This window comes from Desmodus rotundus, chromosome 6 (genome assembly GCF_022682495.2).
Source record: "Desmodus rotundus isolate HL8 chromosome 6, HLdesRot8A.1, whole genome shotgun sequence".
In the NCBI taxonomy this organism is placed as follows: domain Eukaryota; kingdom Metazoa; phylum Chordata; class Mammalia; order Chiroptera; family Phyllostomidae; genus Desmodus; species Desmodus rotundus.
Window position 1 is genome coordinate 111117575 of NC_071392.1, and position 15306 is coordinate 111132880.

Here is a 15306-nt window from a genome sequence, read left to right on the forward strand (position 1 = left end):
AGAAGTAAGAAGGCAGGGAACTGAGGACAGAGTCAGAAAATGTAATACAGAACTTTAAAAACAGGAAAATGGGTTCTACTGATAGGGAAAAGGCTGGCTGAGTAATTGTAGAGGCTGATTCTTTTACTAGGGGATTAAATGAGGTTATGCGAAAATTCCTATATAATAGTAAAAACCATACTCAAGGCTCATACAGTAGCCTGTTTACTAGAAACAATAAAATTTCATACTAATAAAAATTTTGACATTTCCAAGAGATTGTTGTCATTCAAGTTTACCCAAACTCTTTCAGACTGGCCAGAGACAGGTAAAGTACTAAGAGTCATGAAGTGATCAAAACTTAACTACATTCCGAGAGATTATAACAAGTCAGATTATGTAGTTCTGTGACAGCACATTTAGTTGAAGGAAGAGGACTCAGAAAAAAAGGCGAAAGTTGATTATCAAATAATGGTAATATCCTAAAGCCTTAAATTCTTTAAAGAAAAGACTTAAACTACATCTTTTATTTATTTTTTTTAAGATTTTATTTATTTTTAGAGAGAGCAAAAGAGAGGGAAAAAGAGGAAGAGAAACATCAATATGTGAGAGAAACATCAATTGATTGCCTCTTGCACGCCCCCAACTGGAGACCTGGCTCACAACTCAGGCATGTGCCCTGACCGGGAATCAAACTGGCGACTTTTCTGCTTTGCAGAATGGCGCTCATCCTGTTGAGCCACACCAGTCAGGACTAAACTACATTTTTTATTAGGAGGGAGGCAATCCAGGATGGAGAAGTGTGTCCAGGACCACTGTGATTTCAGGTTGCTTTATAAGCTTGGAGAATAAAGGGATCGTGTTCAAGTACATTACCTTGGAGATAGTAACTAATCAGAGAATCCTGGAAGACACCCAAGACACCCATGACTGGAGCCTGTAGGACGCTACTTTTGAGCACAGACTGTCATTGTGTAGTCATACCCTGTAGAATGCTCGGGTGCAGGGCAAGGTAGCTGGGGAAACAGCCTATGGGATAGATGATGTTTGAAGCAGAAAGGTGTCAGCAGCTTCACCCCTGCAGTGGCCTGACCATTGAGTTAGTTCCGTAGCCAGGGTCCCTGCACGCTCATCTTTAGATGGAGACTTGTTCAAGCTCTTCCTAAACACAGGATCACAAAGGATATATTTAGAAGTCCATATGGAGGTGATTGTCTCCTTTCTTTTTGTATTCTTTATTCTGCTAATAACATTTACATTCACAAACTTTGAAATGAAGAGAAGCTCCATACAACAGTGACAGCTGTGGGTTGCTCGGGAGCTCTTGTTGACTCTGATACATTGGTCATTACACAACTTGTAGGTGTATTATGGGAGATAGGAGCTGAGATCTCCCTAAAAAGTTGAAATTTTGTCAGCCAGTTTTAACTCTGAATTTTATCTAGATTATGAAATGATAAAATAGTTACTTTGCCCTATTCCCTCACATGCTTTTAATATGTTCTCTTTTATGCCATCTGTTATATCTCCATTTTCATCATCTTCCTGAACTAAGCTCACAGCTCATTATCCCCGTCTCACTCCACCCACACGTACACTGTCCCCATCAATGACCTGGCCTGCAGAGGTCTGCTACCCTTAGGGCCAAAGTGTAAACTGGCCTTGCCCTCAGCAGAGGCCGAGCCAGAAAATTGAAGCCAGACTGTACGGAAGGCTTGGATGTGGGAGGAGGAGGTCTCCAGCAGCTAGATTGTCATGACGACAAACCATTGCATGTTCTCGTCAGTTTGGGCTCTCCTGTAGTGTCGCCCATCTGGCAGAGGCTGGCTTTGGAGCCAGAAAAGTCGGTGTTCGTGCTGCCTGTCACTACCAGAACCAGTAAGTAGAGACAAAGATTGAGTCTTTATGGGTGCTTTATTTAGGTGCCTGCAATCTGAGAGGATGGCAGCTTATGTCCCCTCAAAAACCATCGTAACATCTCATCTCAAGATGTCTTTTTTATTGTATAAGGAGAAGAAAGAGTGAGTAAGGCGTTTGGGGGAAAGGATCATTGGATAAGAGTTGCAGCATAGGGGCAATTTTCCTAGTACTTTATCTGTTGATTAGCAATTCTTCATCTGCATCACAGAGTTCCCTCCCTGGAACACGGTGGCTGAAACACCATCTCCTACCGCTTGCAGACCCCCAGGGGCCCAAGGTTGAATTGCTTGTGGAACTTCATGTGTCATGCATTCCAGTCCCTGGAATAACAGCTTTCTACGTGCATTAATCACTTAAGCCTATCCACTATGACTGAAGCCAAAATCTTTAACTTTTGAGTTCCCCTATCAGCTTCTCTCTCTGTCTTTATTCGCTTTCTCTCAAAAGTGAAACATGAGAGAGAGCAAAGCCTCCTTGAGTTGCCTTTTTTAATCTTATCACCTCTCAGGAGGAAACAAGTCCTAATATTAGTGTCATTTCTTCTCCAAGTTTTTACACTTTGAATATATGTATGTGGACATATACAATGTATATAATGTTGCTTTTTAAAAAAATCTGCATAAGTGGTATATTATATACATATACTTCTGCATTTCTAGTCAGCATTTTATTTTCAAGATTTTTCTCTTAATATTTATACCTCTAGTTCATTAATTTTTATCTGTATTTCATTATATGGATAATGTCGTAATTTATCAGTTTCTCTATTAATGAATATCTAGGCTATTTTCATTTTTTATGATGTTAAAAATAAAGCTTCAATGTGTAGCTCTGTGTATATCTTTTTGTACATATGAGAATTGCTTTAGATTATACGTAAAAGTAAAACTGCTATAAGTGACACCTCTAAACTTTACTAGAAATTACCAGGTTTTTTGCCAGAACAGTTGTTTCATTTTACATGCCCACATAGAATATATATGACTTACCAGTTCTCTGCATCTTGTCCAACACTTGGCATTATCTAATTTTAACATTGTTGCCATTCTGGTGAGTCTGAAATCACATTTCAGTGATTTAATTTACACGTTGTCCTGACTGCTAGTAGAGTTAATGTCTTTCTTCTCAATTTTCTGTCACAACATTCTGTTTATTTCTTTCATAGCACTTATCACAACTATCATGGATTGGTTGATTTGTGTGTTTATTGTGTTCCTCTCTGTTTAAACATTCTCTCTATGAGAGCGGGGCCCATAACTCTTTTATTCATTGTTCTATCCCCAGAGCTCAGTCCAGGTTCTGGTGGTAGGGGTTCAATAAATAGTTGTTTAATGAATGAGCCTGATGGTGGTGGAGTGGGTTCCTCAGTAAGTCTGACATTACTACAAGAGAAATGCTTATACAGTAACAGGAGTTTGTCTTTCTATTCCTTCCACCCAAACCCTATATCCACTTTGCTTTTAGCCAGTTACTTCATAATACCTGATTCTCTCCTTCATTTTGTCCGCTTTTCAAGCCTTTGAATAGAGGTTAGTGGAAATAGAGAACAGCAAAAATACTGAGTCAAGCCTGGGCCCTCTGATCTGAGATACACTGATGGTCAGTTAGCCTAAGATTGTTTTGTGCCCCACATCAGAAAATAAATCAAAGCTCTGGTAAGATTCATTATAAGATAGGAAATTAAGTTGGAAGCCCTTTGCCTTTGTTGGGATTTTTACTGACAGAGTAAATCTTGTCTTACCCACTGTTAAGACTATCTAAAACAGGTGTAGATGACTTTGTCAGCAAAAATTCATTAGGCTAGACATGGTAATTTTTTATTTTTGAGAAATACAGACTTTGAGGAAGACTAGAATAAATCTGTTAACTTATCTACAGTCTCTTTACATCCAAATACTCTTTCTTTGTGCTGGTCTTAGCAGCTATGATTGCATTTTGTTCCAGCTTCGTTCAGTTCTGCTCTCACTACATCTTAAACTTTACTTACTGTTTTCTTTAGGATCCTTTGGGGTACAGGGGACAAGCCCACCCAAGCTAGTTTAAACCAGAGGCCATGCAGGGATCTCTGGGAAATTAAGCTAGAACCAGGAATTAAAGCAGTGAAAATGCTTAATATAAACTCTCAGTTCACATCTCTGTTCTAGAGAAGAACCAAGCTAAGGATGGAATCTCTTAGTGGCAATCACAAATCCTCAGTGAAGGAAGCTGACCCAGCATGGACCAGATGCCCACCTGACTCCAGTTAGCCGTGGCCATAAAGTTATAGTCTATAATCATGGCAGCAAGAGCCACTCCTGTCATGCATGGGTGAGACTGAATGGCAGCTCCTAGAAAGGGGAGAAATTGAGGCATACACACCCATAGGTGCCTACGGAACATACATTAAGAGGCTCTGAAGCCTCTGGCTTTTTACCTAGCAACTTTATATCTTCTGCTTCCTTCAGTTTTCCCAACAGACTTTTCTTTCCCAGGCCTTACTGGATCCTTACTCAACTTGTTGATCTCCTTTCCATAGCCAGTTGTAAATATATTCTCAACAGATCCCTGATTTCCCCCACTTAAGAAAGTGAGTTTTGTGGATAAGAAGGTATATTTTTCCTCATTTATTTGTTAGTTTATCTAGAAATTAGAAGTAGGAGTCTTCTGTATAACATAACATCTCCCTGGTATGCTTATAATTCAGCGATGTGTCCTGCCGCAGCTAGTGGGAAATAGCTGTGAATCACATACTGTGAAACTTCGGCAACCAGGGAAGTCCATTCTGCCTTCGCTGAGACCTCACTTTCTCTTCTTCCAGGAACATGACATAGAAACAACTCATGGCGTGGTCCACGTCACCGTCAGAGGCCTACCGAGGGGAAACAGACCAGTTATTCTGACATATCATGACATTGGCCTCAATCGTATGTATTTGATTTTATATGTTCCCTTTTTATTATACTTAATCTACATATATTTTAAAAACACACACATAACAGATCCAGTACTCTAATAGAACACAGGTTTTCTTCTCTCTGCCTTAACCGTCCATCTTCGTGTTACTGGAAGGGTTTGGGTTCCCTGGAAATGTGCAGAATTCATGTGGGGAATACTGGAATTATATCTTACCTTTGTGTTGTATCTACTAAAGAACTTAAGGTTATGTGAAGAACTGGTCAAGAAAGTAGAAATAAAATCAGGTTCTTTTTAAGTCTAAATTTCTTTGTTGGGTTTTTTTTTTTGCATTTCAAGTTAGCAAATCCAGGTTTTGAACTTAACTTTGCGGTGAAGTCTTTAATGAATTGCTACAGCCTATCATCAGTGACTTTAAGTGAGCTTTTCTGGATGGGTATAAGATGCTGGCCCTAGCCATAGGCACACACAGTCTGTATATATACATTTTCTTTCACGTTTCTCTGACTCTCAGAGGTGGTCTGCGTTTGAGGCTACAGTTTAGCACTAGAGCTTTTATAGAAGAGTGATTTAAGCAGTTATACCGAAAGGTTGGCAATTGAAGCAGCAGCCTCTCTCTGAACCCCAGCCCTTTTTACAAGAGACAGCCTTCCACATAATGAATGTGTGCAGCCCAAGGTGCTCGCTTCAGCCAGGTTCTTGGGCTATAATCCCTGTCTCTGTCAGACTGAAGAATAAGATACATGAAAAATGACAGCATTATGAGTGTAAGATTATCTTGTGCAACACCGGAATTGGTTTCCACTTTGTAGACATTGTGTAGAATTGAGAATTAGTTATTTTCAAGTCATTGAGATGTCTGGTATTCAGCCTTTAGGGCAGTTTGAATCAGACAGATTGTTCAGACGCCTCACATTAGTGGGACAGTGATTAAAAGGGAATGGAAGAGGACAATAATATGGAATTGATCAGTAGAGGAAAATTGGGGAGTAATGGAAGGCCTGTGACGATTATGTTTACTCTTGCAGATAAATCCTGTTTCAACGCGTTCTTTAACTTTGAGGACATGCAGGAGATCACTCAGCACTTTGCTGTCTGTCATGTGGATGCCCCAGGCCAACAGGAAGGTGCACCCTCTTTCCCAACAGGGTAAGGTGGCAAGCATGGTCTTCTGGAGGTCACGCGCTCACGAGCAAATAAATGCCTGAGTTCTAGCGGGAGAAGTAGTGTGTGTTTCCTTTTCCAGATGATTTTTGCACAGCCTACAGGTTAAACTTATCGACCAGCCGTCCTCATTATTTCCTCTCCTTGCTCTGAGAGGACTATTATGCACACACAGTCTGTTGGGAAAACTGCATGTTCTCCCATATGCAGGAGTGGCTGTCTGTGGATGGGAAGCTGTCTCCCTGTAGTTGCAAGGCAGAAGTGTCTGCAACACCCACTTCTCACTGTCTTTGTTTCCTTCCTCATCTATGTGAAATCTGTCGTTTTGTGTTACCTAGACCCAACTCAGATTGATCCCTCTGAGCTTCCTAGGAGTATCTCCCCACCTTTACCTCTCAATCTCGTGACAGGAATTCACATATCTGTGTAACCAGTTATCTGAGAATCTGCCTTGTCAGGTCCAGGTGTGTTTTTACTAGACTTGTAGCTCTCAACCTCATCTGAAATCTGCTTTGTGAGGCGGAGCCAGAGTCTGCTGAATTCTTCCCTGCAGGACAGGATTATTGAGAAGACCTTGGGAGGAGGAGTGGAAGCACCAGCTGCTGAATGCTAATTCTTCCCGTGTGCCTTTACTCATCTGCAGAGCTGCATTTGCCAGTGTCTGCCGTGAATTAGACAGTCTAACACTTAAACAATATTCCTGACACGGCTTTAAATACTTTACGTTTATTAAGTCATTTAACTCTCACAACCCTATGAGATAGGTTTACTCTTACTCCTTTCAACAAATAAAGAAACCGAGGCCCAGAGGTCGTAAATGCTTGGCCAAGGTGACATAACCAGCAGCAGAGTGGGGGTTTAACCCGGGCAGAATGGCTCCAGAGTCTGTGTCACTGCCCGAGTCATGTTCAAGCTATTCTGTCTCTCAAACACGAATTGGCCAGTGACCAGCTTATTATATCCGATAAGATTTGGATCCCGTTCCTTCATTTATTTATTTATTTTTATTTTTTATTTATTGATTTTAGAAAGAGAGAAAGGGGGGGCAGGGGGAGAGAAATACTGATTTGTTGTTCCACTTATTTATGCATTCATTGGTTGATTCTTATATGTGCCCTGACAGGGGATCAAACCCGCAACCTTGGTGTATTGGGACAACACTCTCACCAACCGAGCTACCCAGCCTGGGCCCATTCCTTTTTTCTATTTTGTGCACAGATGGCTAAAAAGCAGGCCATTGCTCAAGTGTTTCAAGCAGAGGATCTTTGAGTCTGTAATCCCTAGGTGCTCCCTACTTGGTTGCCTAGTCTGAATCCATTCCTGGGTGTGCTTGACCATTTTATAATCCAGTGGTTCATATCCTAAACCAAATTCAAAGGCAATAAACAAGTAACCATGTTGTCTTATGCCTAGATAAAACAAATAATGTTCATATTGAAGAGCCCAGGATTTTTGACTGTGCTTAAGCCCAGTAAAGCTTTGTTTACTTTTACTTTTAGCTGCCTTGATATAAGCAGCAGACCAAGAGATACCTCCTGAGTTGATTCTCACTGTTGGAAGTTTACTGAGACTGAACCCCACCAGTTGAAGTGATTGTTAGGGATTTGGAAATACCGTGAGAAAGAGCCATATTACCTATTCTTTTCAAATGGCTTCCTCTGGTCCAGGATTATTTTCTTTCTTTCTTTTTTTTTTTTAATATATTTATTGATTATGCTATTACAGTTGTCCCATTTCCCCCCCCACTCCACTCCATCCTGCCCACCCCCCTCCCTCCCACATTCCCCACCCATAGTTCATGTCCATGGGTCATACTTATAAGTTCTTTGGCTTCTACATTTCCTACACTATTTTTACCCTCCCCCTGTCTATTTTCCACCTATCATCTATGCTACTTATTCTCTGTACCTTTACCCCCTCTCCCCCTCCCACTCCCTTATTGACAACCCTCATGTTCTAGTTGTTTGCCTAGTTTGCTCTCATTTTTGTTTTATGTGTGGCCGTTAATAACTGTGAATTTGCTGTCATTTTTACTGTTCCTATTTTTGATCTTCTTTTTCTTAGGTAACTCCCTTTAACATTTCATATAATAAGGGCTTGGTGATGATGAGCTTCTTTAACTTGACCTTATCTGAGAAGCACTTTATCTTCCCTTCCATTCTAAATGAAAGTTTTGCTGGATAGAGCAATCTTGGATGTAGGTCCTTGCGTTTAATCTTGGGTAATGTAATTATGATGTGCCTTGTTGTGTTCCTCCTCGGGTCCAGCTTCTTTGGGACTCTCTGAGCTTCCTGGACTTCCTGGAAGTCTGTTTCCTTTGCCAGATCGGGGAAGTTCTCCATTATTTGTTCAAATAAGTTTTCAATTTTTTGTTCTTCCTCTTCTCCTTCTGGCACCCCTATAATTCGGATGTTGGAACGTTTCAAGGTGTCCTGGAGGTTCCTAAGCCTCTCCTCATTTTTCCAAGTTCTTGTTTCTTCATTCTTTTCTGGTTGGATGTTTGTTTCTTCTTTCTGGTCCATACCATTGATTTGAGTCCCAGTTTCCTTCTCATCACTATTGGTTCCCTGTACATTTTCCTTTGTTTCTCTTAGCATAGGCTTCATTTTTTCATCTGTTTTTCGAACAGATTCAACCAAGTCTGTGAGCATATTGATAACCAGTGCTTTGAACTGTGCATCCGATAGGTTGGCTATCTCTTCGTCGCTTAGTTGTATTTTTTCTGGAGCTTTGAAGTGTTCTGTCATTTGGGCCATTTTTGTTTGTTTGTCTTGGCGCGTCTGTTACTTTAAGGGGCGGAGCCTTAGGTGTTCACCAGGGCTGGGTAACGCTGGTCACTGCGCTGTGACGCTGTACGTGGGGGAGGGGCCGAGTGGGAGCAATGGCGCCCGCCTCACTGTCCTCCGGATTTCAATCTTTCACTCCGATACCCACAATCAAACTGGGCCCCTCTGGTGCTGGTTCCCGAGTGGGCGGGCCTGTGCACACTCTAGGCCCCTGTGGGTCTCTCCAACGACCTCTCCTGTGAGGCTTGGAGTCTCTCCTGCTGCCGCCCCAACCCCCAGGGGCGCTTTCAATCAGAGGTTTGAGGCTTTATTTCCCCCGAGCTGGAGCCCTGGGTTGCACGGTCTGCTTCGATCCCTGCCGTTCGTCAGGTTTATCCGTGGGCGAATGTGGTGCCGTGGGGTGCTACCCGCCACTCTGCCTGCCCCACTCTCCGCCACTCTGAGTCCGGCCCTCTCGGTTTATCTGCGCGAATGTGGGGCCGCAGGGTCTGCTAGTGCTCGGACTGCCTGCCCCGGTCGTCCCACACTCAGCCAGTCTCGGTCCTGCCACCGCAATGTGAGTCCTCTCTGCCCCGGTGCCTGTCTCCGCCCCTCCTACCGGTCTGGATGAATGTTTATTTTTTATTTCCTTGGTGTCGGACTTCCTTGCCGTTTGATTTTCTGTCAGTTCTGGTTGTGCGAGGAGGCGCAGTGTGTCTACCTACGCCGCCATCTTGGTTCCTCCCTGGTCCAGGATTATTTTCAGAGGGAGGGGGAAGGAGGGAGAGAAACAGCAATCGGTTGCCTCTCTCAGGCGCTCTACTGGAGACCTGGCCCACAACTCAGGCATGTACCCTGACTGGGAATTGAACCAGTGACCTTTGGTTTGCAGGCCGGCGCTTAATCCACTGAGCCACACCAGCCAGGGCCAAGAGATTGCTTTTGAGGATATAGAAACATGTGGGTTCTTCTACCTTCTGTTTAGCACAGCAGTTGTAGGAAGTTTCCCAATATGCCACAGTCATTTCCAGACTCCACATCACCTCCTTTGATGAAGGGAATGCTTTTATCTAAGAACTCTGTACTTTTCTAGCTGTTCTTGTAATTGTAAAATATGGTTGCATTCTAATTCAGGCAGTATCCTTCTGGATTTCAGGTACCAGTACCCCACAATGGATGAGCTAGCTGAAATGCTGCCTCCTGTTCTTACCCACTTAAGGTAGGTTCCTTGCTCAGTTCTCTCACACAGTTTTTATGGACTTACTACTATGTATCTGACAAAATAGGCACTACCAGCCTCCTGGAGCTTACATCTTAGTGGGGAACAATTAACAAGTAAGCAAACAAATAATCACAACTAAAGTGCTATAAAAGTCACTGGGGATAGTGTGATAAAAAATAAAGGCAGAGTCTAGATAGATAAGGCTGTTACCGAACAGTAAGTGGGGTCCTGCTGCCCGCCACCACCCTCTAGGCAAAATTCCGGAGGCAGAGGTTTGGTGGTAAAGGAAAGGAGTCTTTATTAAAAACTACACAATTTTGAAATAACAGCTTTCTGCATATATTAGTCACTTACAGCTTTAATCACGTAAGCCTGTCAGTTAAGGCTAACACCTGAGTTTCCCTAGCATTCCTCCTGTTATTTAAGTATCTTATTTCTGTGGGTTAGTTTACAAACTAAAACAACATAAGGTACAAAAGCTACCCAATTTTGGAAAAATGGCAGGCTTCTGCCTCAGAGGTCATCCCCTCTAGGACACCCAAAGAAGAATAACCCTGCCACCCTCTGCCAGGCCATCCCAATCATAGGCTGTGCCTAGAGTTCCTTCCCATTCACTGGAAAACTCAGGCAGCTGCAGCATGATCTTCCAGGCATCCTTGAGGAAGAAGAAAGGCAGAGAGCCCTTTGTTAAAAAATATTTTATTTATTTATTTACTTTTAGAGAGAGGGGAGGGAGGGAGGAAGAGGGAGAGAAACATTGACTTTTGTTGCCTCTTGCATGCTCCCAACTGGGAATCTGGCCTTCAACCCAGTTGGTTTGCAGGCTGACATTCAATCCACTGAGCCACACTAGCCAGGGCTGGGCGCCCTTCTTTTATTTTAAATCTTCTGGCCCATAATTCCATGCACTCTGGAGGCATTCAGCTTCTCAGCCAATCCTAGACTATTTACCATTGCCCTCGGCAACCTCCTCCTACTCCGCCTCAGTGATCTGATCAGGTATCCCTGAATCAAAGCTGTTTGGGGTTCCCTTTCTAAAAAGATATCATCTAGTCTGAGACTTAGAGGATAAAAAGGAGCTACCTACACAGAGAGCCAGGGCAAGAGGAGTCCAGACAAAAGAATTAGTATGTCCAAAAGTCCTAGATCAAATGAGCAGGTAGGAGAAATACATGTAAAATTCAAAAAGTAGACAAGGACCAGATTACATGGGTCTCACAGATCAGGTAAAAATTTGGGGTTTCATTCAAAAGAAAAAAAGTGCTGAAGGCTTTTTAAGCAGGAGAGTGATAATCCAATTTGGTCTTTTTAAATAGCTGCACTAGATATGTGTATTGAGCATCAGTAAAGCTGTTTATGTTTTTTTAAAGAGGATTACTCTAGCTGTGGAGAAAGTGGGTTGGAGAGGAATGAAGGAAAAAGCAGGGAGACCAGTCAGGCAAGGGGAAATGATGGTAGCTTGATACTGGATGGTGGGAGCGGGGAGTGAAGACAACGGAGACAGATGGAAACACTTTGAACGTGGTCTCTATAGGACTTGGTGGGTTAGACATAGAGGTGATAGGAGAGTGAGCTGTCACTATGACCCCCAGGTTTTAGTCATTTCATTCAACCCTTAAAATCAACTTAGAAGTAGGTGGTCATATCTTTGTTTCAGAGATAGGGAACTGAGTGAGGCTCAGGAAGTTAAAGAAATTTGACCAAATTCTGTATTTGATAAGCATCAGAGCCAGAATTTGACCTCTGTTGTATTCCATCCACTTTTGCCCTGCTACCTCCATGTGAGTTAACCCTATCAGTGTTTGTGTGTTTCATTCACAGTGTGAAAAGCATCATTGGGATTGGAGTTGGAGCTGGAGCTTACATCCTCAGCAAATTTGCAGTAAGTACATGGAGGATTTGTCTCAATACTGTTGAGACACTGCCTAGACCACAGCTCTTACTGCTGTGTTAGGTGACCAGGTACTATTGGGGGTTTTGTGTCAGTTTTTTTAATAAATTCTGTCAGCTCCAGAAACAGGGTTGTATAAAGCCTTGCTTTATACTTATAACACCTGAAAAATGACAAATGAAGGCAGTATACAATCAATAAAAAGTAATTCTTAGAGAATAGTTATGATGGAATTTTGTACAGCTATTAAAATTTTGTAAGAAGAGCTTGTAATGGTGTGAATCACGTATAATACAACATTAACAAAGTTAGAATACAGACTCACATAAAGTTTGGCATAGGAAAAGACTAGAAATATACCAAAATATTTGCAGGGATTGACATTGTGTGGCAAGATAGTAGGAAATTTCATTTTCTGCTTTTTATAATTTCTCTGGTTATCAAATTTTCTATCGTGTGCATAATCAGAGGAGGAAAAGTAAGCTAGAGGGTTCTCAGTTTACATAGAAATGTTCCTATTGATTTTTATTTAAGAAACTTTTTTCAAATGACTCCTGGGTGAGAGGACAGCCTTTTGGGGGTGGTATATCACCTATTCGTGTGATTAAAAAAAAACTTATGAAGCCCCTATTGAGTGTGAAATAGCCAGTTTAAGCCTCAGCAGCCCCTTATGCCAACTAGTTCAAGGCACTGCCCTCAGCAGGGAAGACCCACTATGAGCTAACCAACTGCGGACATACCAGGTGCCTTCATTTTCTGTAGAAATCTTTGTCTCCCCCATAGATTTGACAGCAATTGAAGAAACTGGTTTTCCATGTGCTAAGTCAGATTGAAAGAGCTATTTTTTTAATAGCCTCCCTAGCATCTTTTCAAAGACTTACTTTCAAATCTGAGACATTAAGACATAATAAGAATTAATTAACTATGCTCCAGTGTTTTTAGAAGAATGCTGAGAGTGGAACTTTCATTCTTCCTGTTTTTGTCTTCTATTTCAGCTCAGTCATCCAGAGCTTGTGGAAGGCCTTGTCCTCATTAACGTTGACCCTTGCGCTAAAGGCTGGATTGACTGGGCAGCTTCCAAAGTAAGCACCAAGTGCTGTCTGTTGGCTCATGTCTCGGTCCCTTCTCACAATGACTTACCTGCTTTATTTTTTCCTTGAGGGCTGTATAGTTAAAAGGGAGAAGTTAAGTATACAGCTTGATAAGTGTTTACATTTGTAATCACACCCAGTCATTCTACAGAATATTTCCAGCTCTGTTCTTTTTAAATTTCTTTAAAACTTCATTTATTTATTTTTAGAGAGAGGGGAAGGGAGGGAGAGGGAGAGAAACATCGATGTGTAAAAGAAACATCAATTGGCTGCCCCTTGCATGCCCCCAGCTGGGGACCTGACCTGCAGCCCAGGCATGTGCCCTGCCCAGAAATTGAACTGGTGACCGTTCTTTTGTGGGATGAACAACCAACCCACTGAGCCACACCAATCAGGCTCCAGCTCTATTCTTAATTAATACTTCCTCTTCCTTCTCCTAAAAATAACCATTACTCTGACTTCAGTCACTATAGATGGTTTTGTCAATTATATTCTCATATAATTGGAATAATAGAATATGTATTATTTGTTTATAGCTTTTTAAATTCATTATTGGCCCTGGCTGGTATGGCTCAGTGGATTGAGCACTGGCCTGCGAACCAAAGGGTTTCTGATTTGATTGCCAGTCAAGGTACATGCCTGGGTTGCCAGCCAGGTCCCCAGTAGGGATGAGAGGCAACCTCCCTTTATTTCTCTCCCTCTCTTTCTCCCTCTCCCCCCCTCTGAAAATAAAATAAATAAAATCTTTGAGGAAAAATTCATTATTGTCTGTCTCATTTTTCATTGTATGTAGTTCTTTTAAATTGTTGTTTAGAAGTCTATTGTATGAATTCACACAATGAGTTGTTATGTGGTGTCTATGAGTAAAGCTTCTGTGCACATTCTTCTGCCTGTCTCTCACAGACACGCACATTCATTTCATCTGGATCTATACCTAGGAGTGGAATTGCTGGGTCGTGGGGCCGTTCTCTGTTTATCTTCAGTAGATAACTGCCAATGTTCCAGAGTGTTTGGCCAATTTACACATCAGCAATGCGTGAAAGTTCCAGCTATTCCACATACTGACCATTTGATAGTTCTTTTAATTTTCATAAAAGATTAGTTTTATTTGTAATATTAAATTGATTTTATATGGTATCCATCACCAAAATAACTTTTGTCATTAAAAAAATTTTTAATTGTAGCATCTTTTTTATTTTAAGCTATGTTTATGGGTAAATAAAGCTGGGTTTTAATTTGTATTTCCGTAAGGGCCCATGATGTCAAGCACCTGTTCTAAAACTGCTTGGCCATTTGACCTGACCTGTGTGGCTTAGTTGGTGGGCGTCGTCCAGTTCATTTCCCAGTCAGAGGACAGCCTGGGTTGTGGGTTTGGTCCCCAGTCAGGGTGTGGACAGGAGGCTTCTCTCCCTCTCTTTCTCTCTGGACCCTTCCACTCTCTGTAAAAATAAAAATGAAAACTTATTGCCCATTTGAATATCATTTTATGAAGTGACTATTCAAGTCTTCTGCCCCCTTTTTTTTTTAAATTAAATTGGGTTGCTGGCCTTTTTCCTATTGACCTGTGAAAGTTCTTTACATATTCTACATATGAATCCTTTCTTTTTAAGGTTTTATTTTATTTTTTAGACAGAGGGGAAGGGAGAGAGAAAGAGAAGCACTGATAGGTTGCCTCTTGCATGCACCCCAACCTGGGACCAAACCTGAAACCCCAGCAGTGCTCTCACCGGGAATCAAACTGGTGATATTTCACTTAGCAGAAAGATGCCCGACTAACTGAGTCACACTGGTCAGGGCTACATATGAATCCTTAGCTGGGTACACATAAATATCTTCTCCCAATCTGTGGTTTGCGTTTTCACTCCTTTAATGAGTGAAATGAATGAATGAATTGCTCTCTTCAGTGAACCCAAATACCTTATCTGTGCTACTACTCCCAGAGATGTGTGTGGGTTGTACTGTTTGCTCTCTGAAAAATGAAGGTATTTGCTATCTAGATAGAATTCTATCTAAGATCTGTTGGAAATAGGAAACTACAGGGTATGCTAATGACTTTACAAATACAAGCAATCCCAATAACAACCAGAGAGGGGGAAGAAGGAGTAAGGGGGAAAGCATTATATCCCCATTTACATTGAATTCACCTGTGCCCCCCCGCAAAAAAAAATCATTGTTTTTAGGTTGGAAAAGAAAGCGGTTTTACAATATTTTTTTCTACTGAAGTACAGAGGTTATTAATATGTTATTTTAATCTAAAATTATAGGGTTTAGATTAAGTCAGTGATGCTATAAAGTGTCCCAGAGAAACAACCTAAGCTTTCATTGCTTCTTAAAAGATGCCTAATGTAATAATCTCATTTTTAAACCAATACCTACCTCCAA

The 15306-nt window shown here is 41.6% G+C and overlaps 1 protein-coding gene across 3 annotated transcripts in view; it reads left to right on the forward strand.

Moving 5' to 3' along the window:
* Positions 1 to 15306, forward strand: part of NDRG3 (NDRG family member 3) — a 76055-nt gene that overhangs the window by 39644 nt on the left and 21105 nt on the right. For all 3 annotated transcript variants that reach the window (XM_024559474.4, XM_053926374.2, XM_053926375.2), the window contains exons 4-8: positions 4697 to 4802; positions 5820 to 5940; positions 9877 to 9939; positions 11764 to 11824; positions 12829 to 12915. In XM_024559474.4, coding sequence (XP_024415242.1) covers positions 4697 to 4802; positions 5820 to 5940; positions 9877 to 9939; positions 11764 to 11824; positions 12829 to 12915 — 438 coding nt within the window. The remainder of the gene's footprint in view (positions 1 to 4696; positions 4803 to 5819; positions 5941 to 9876; positions 9940 to 11763; positions 11825 to 12828; positions 12916 to 15306) is intronic.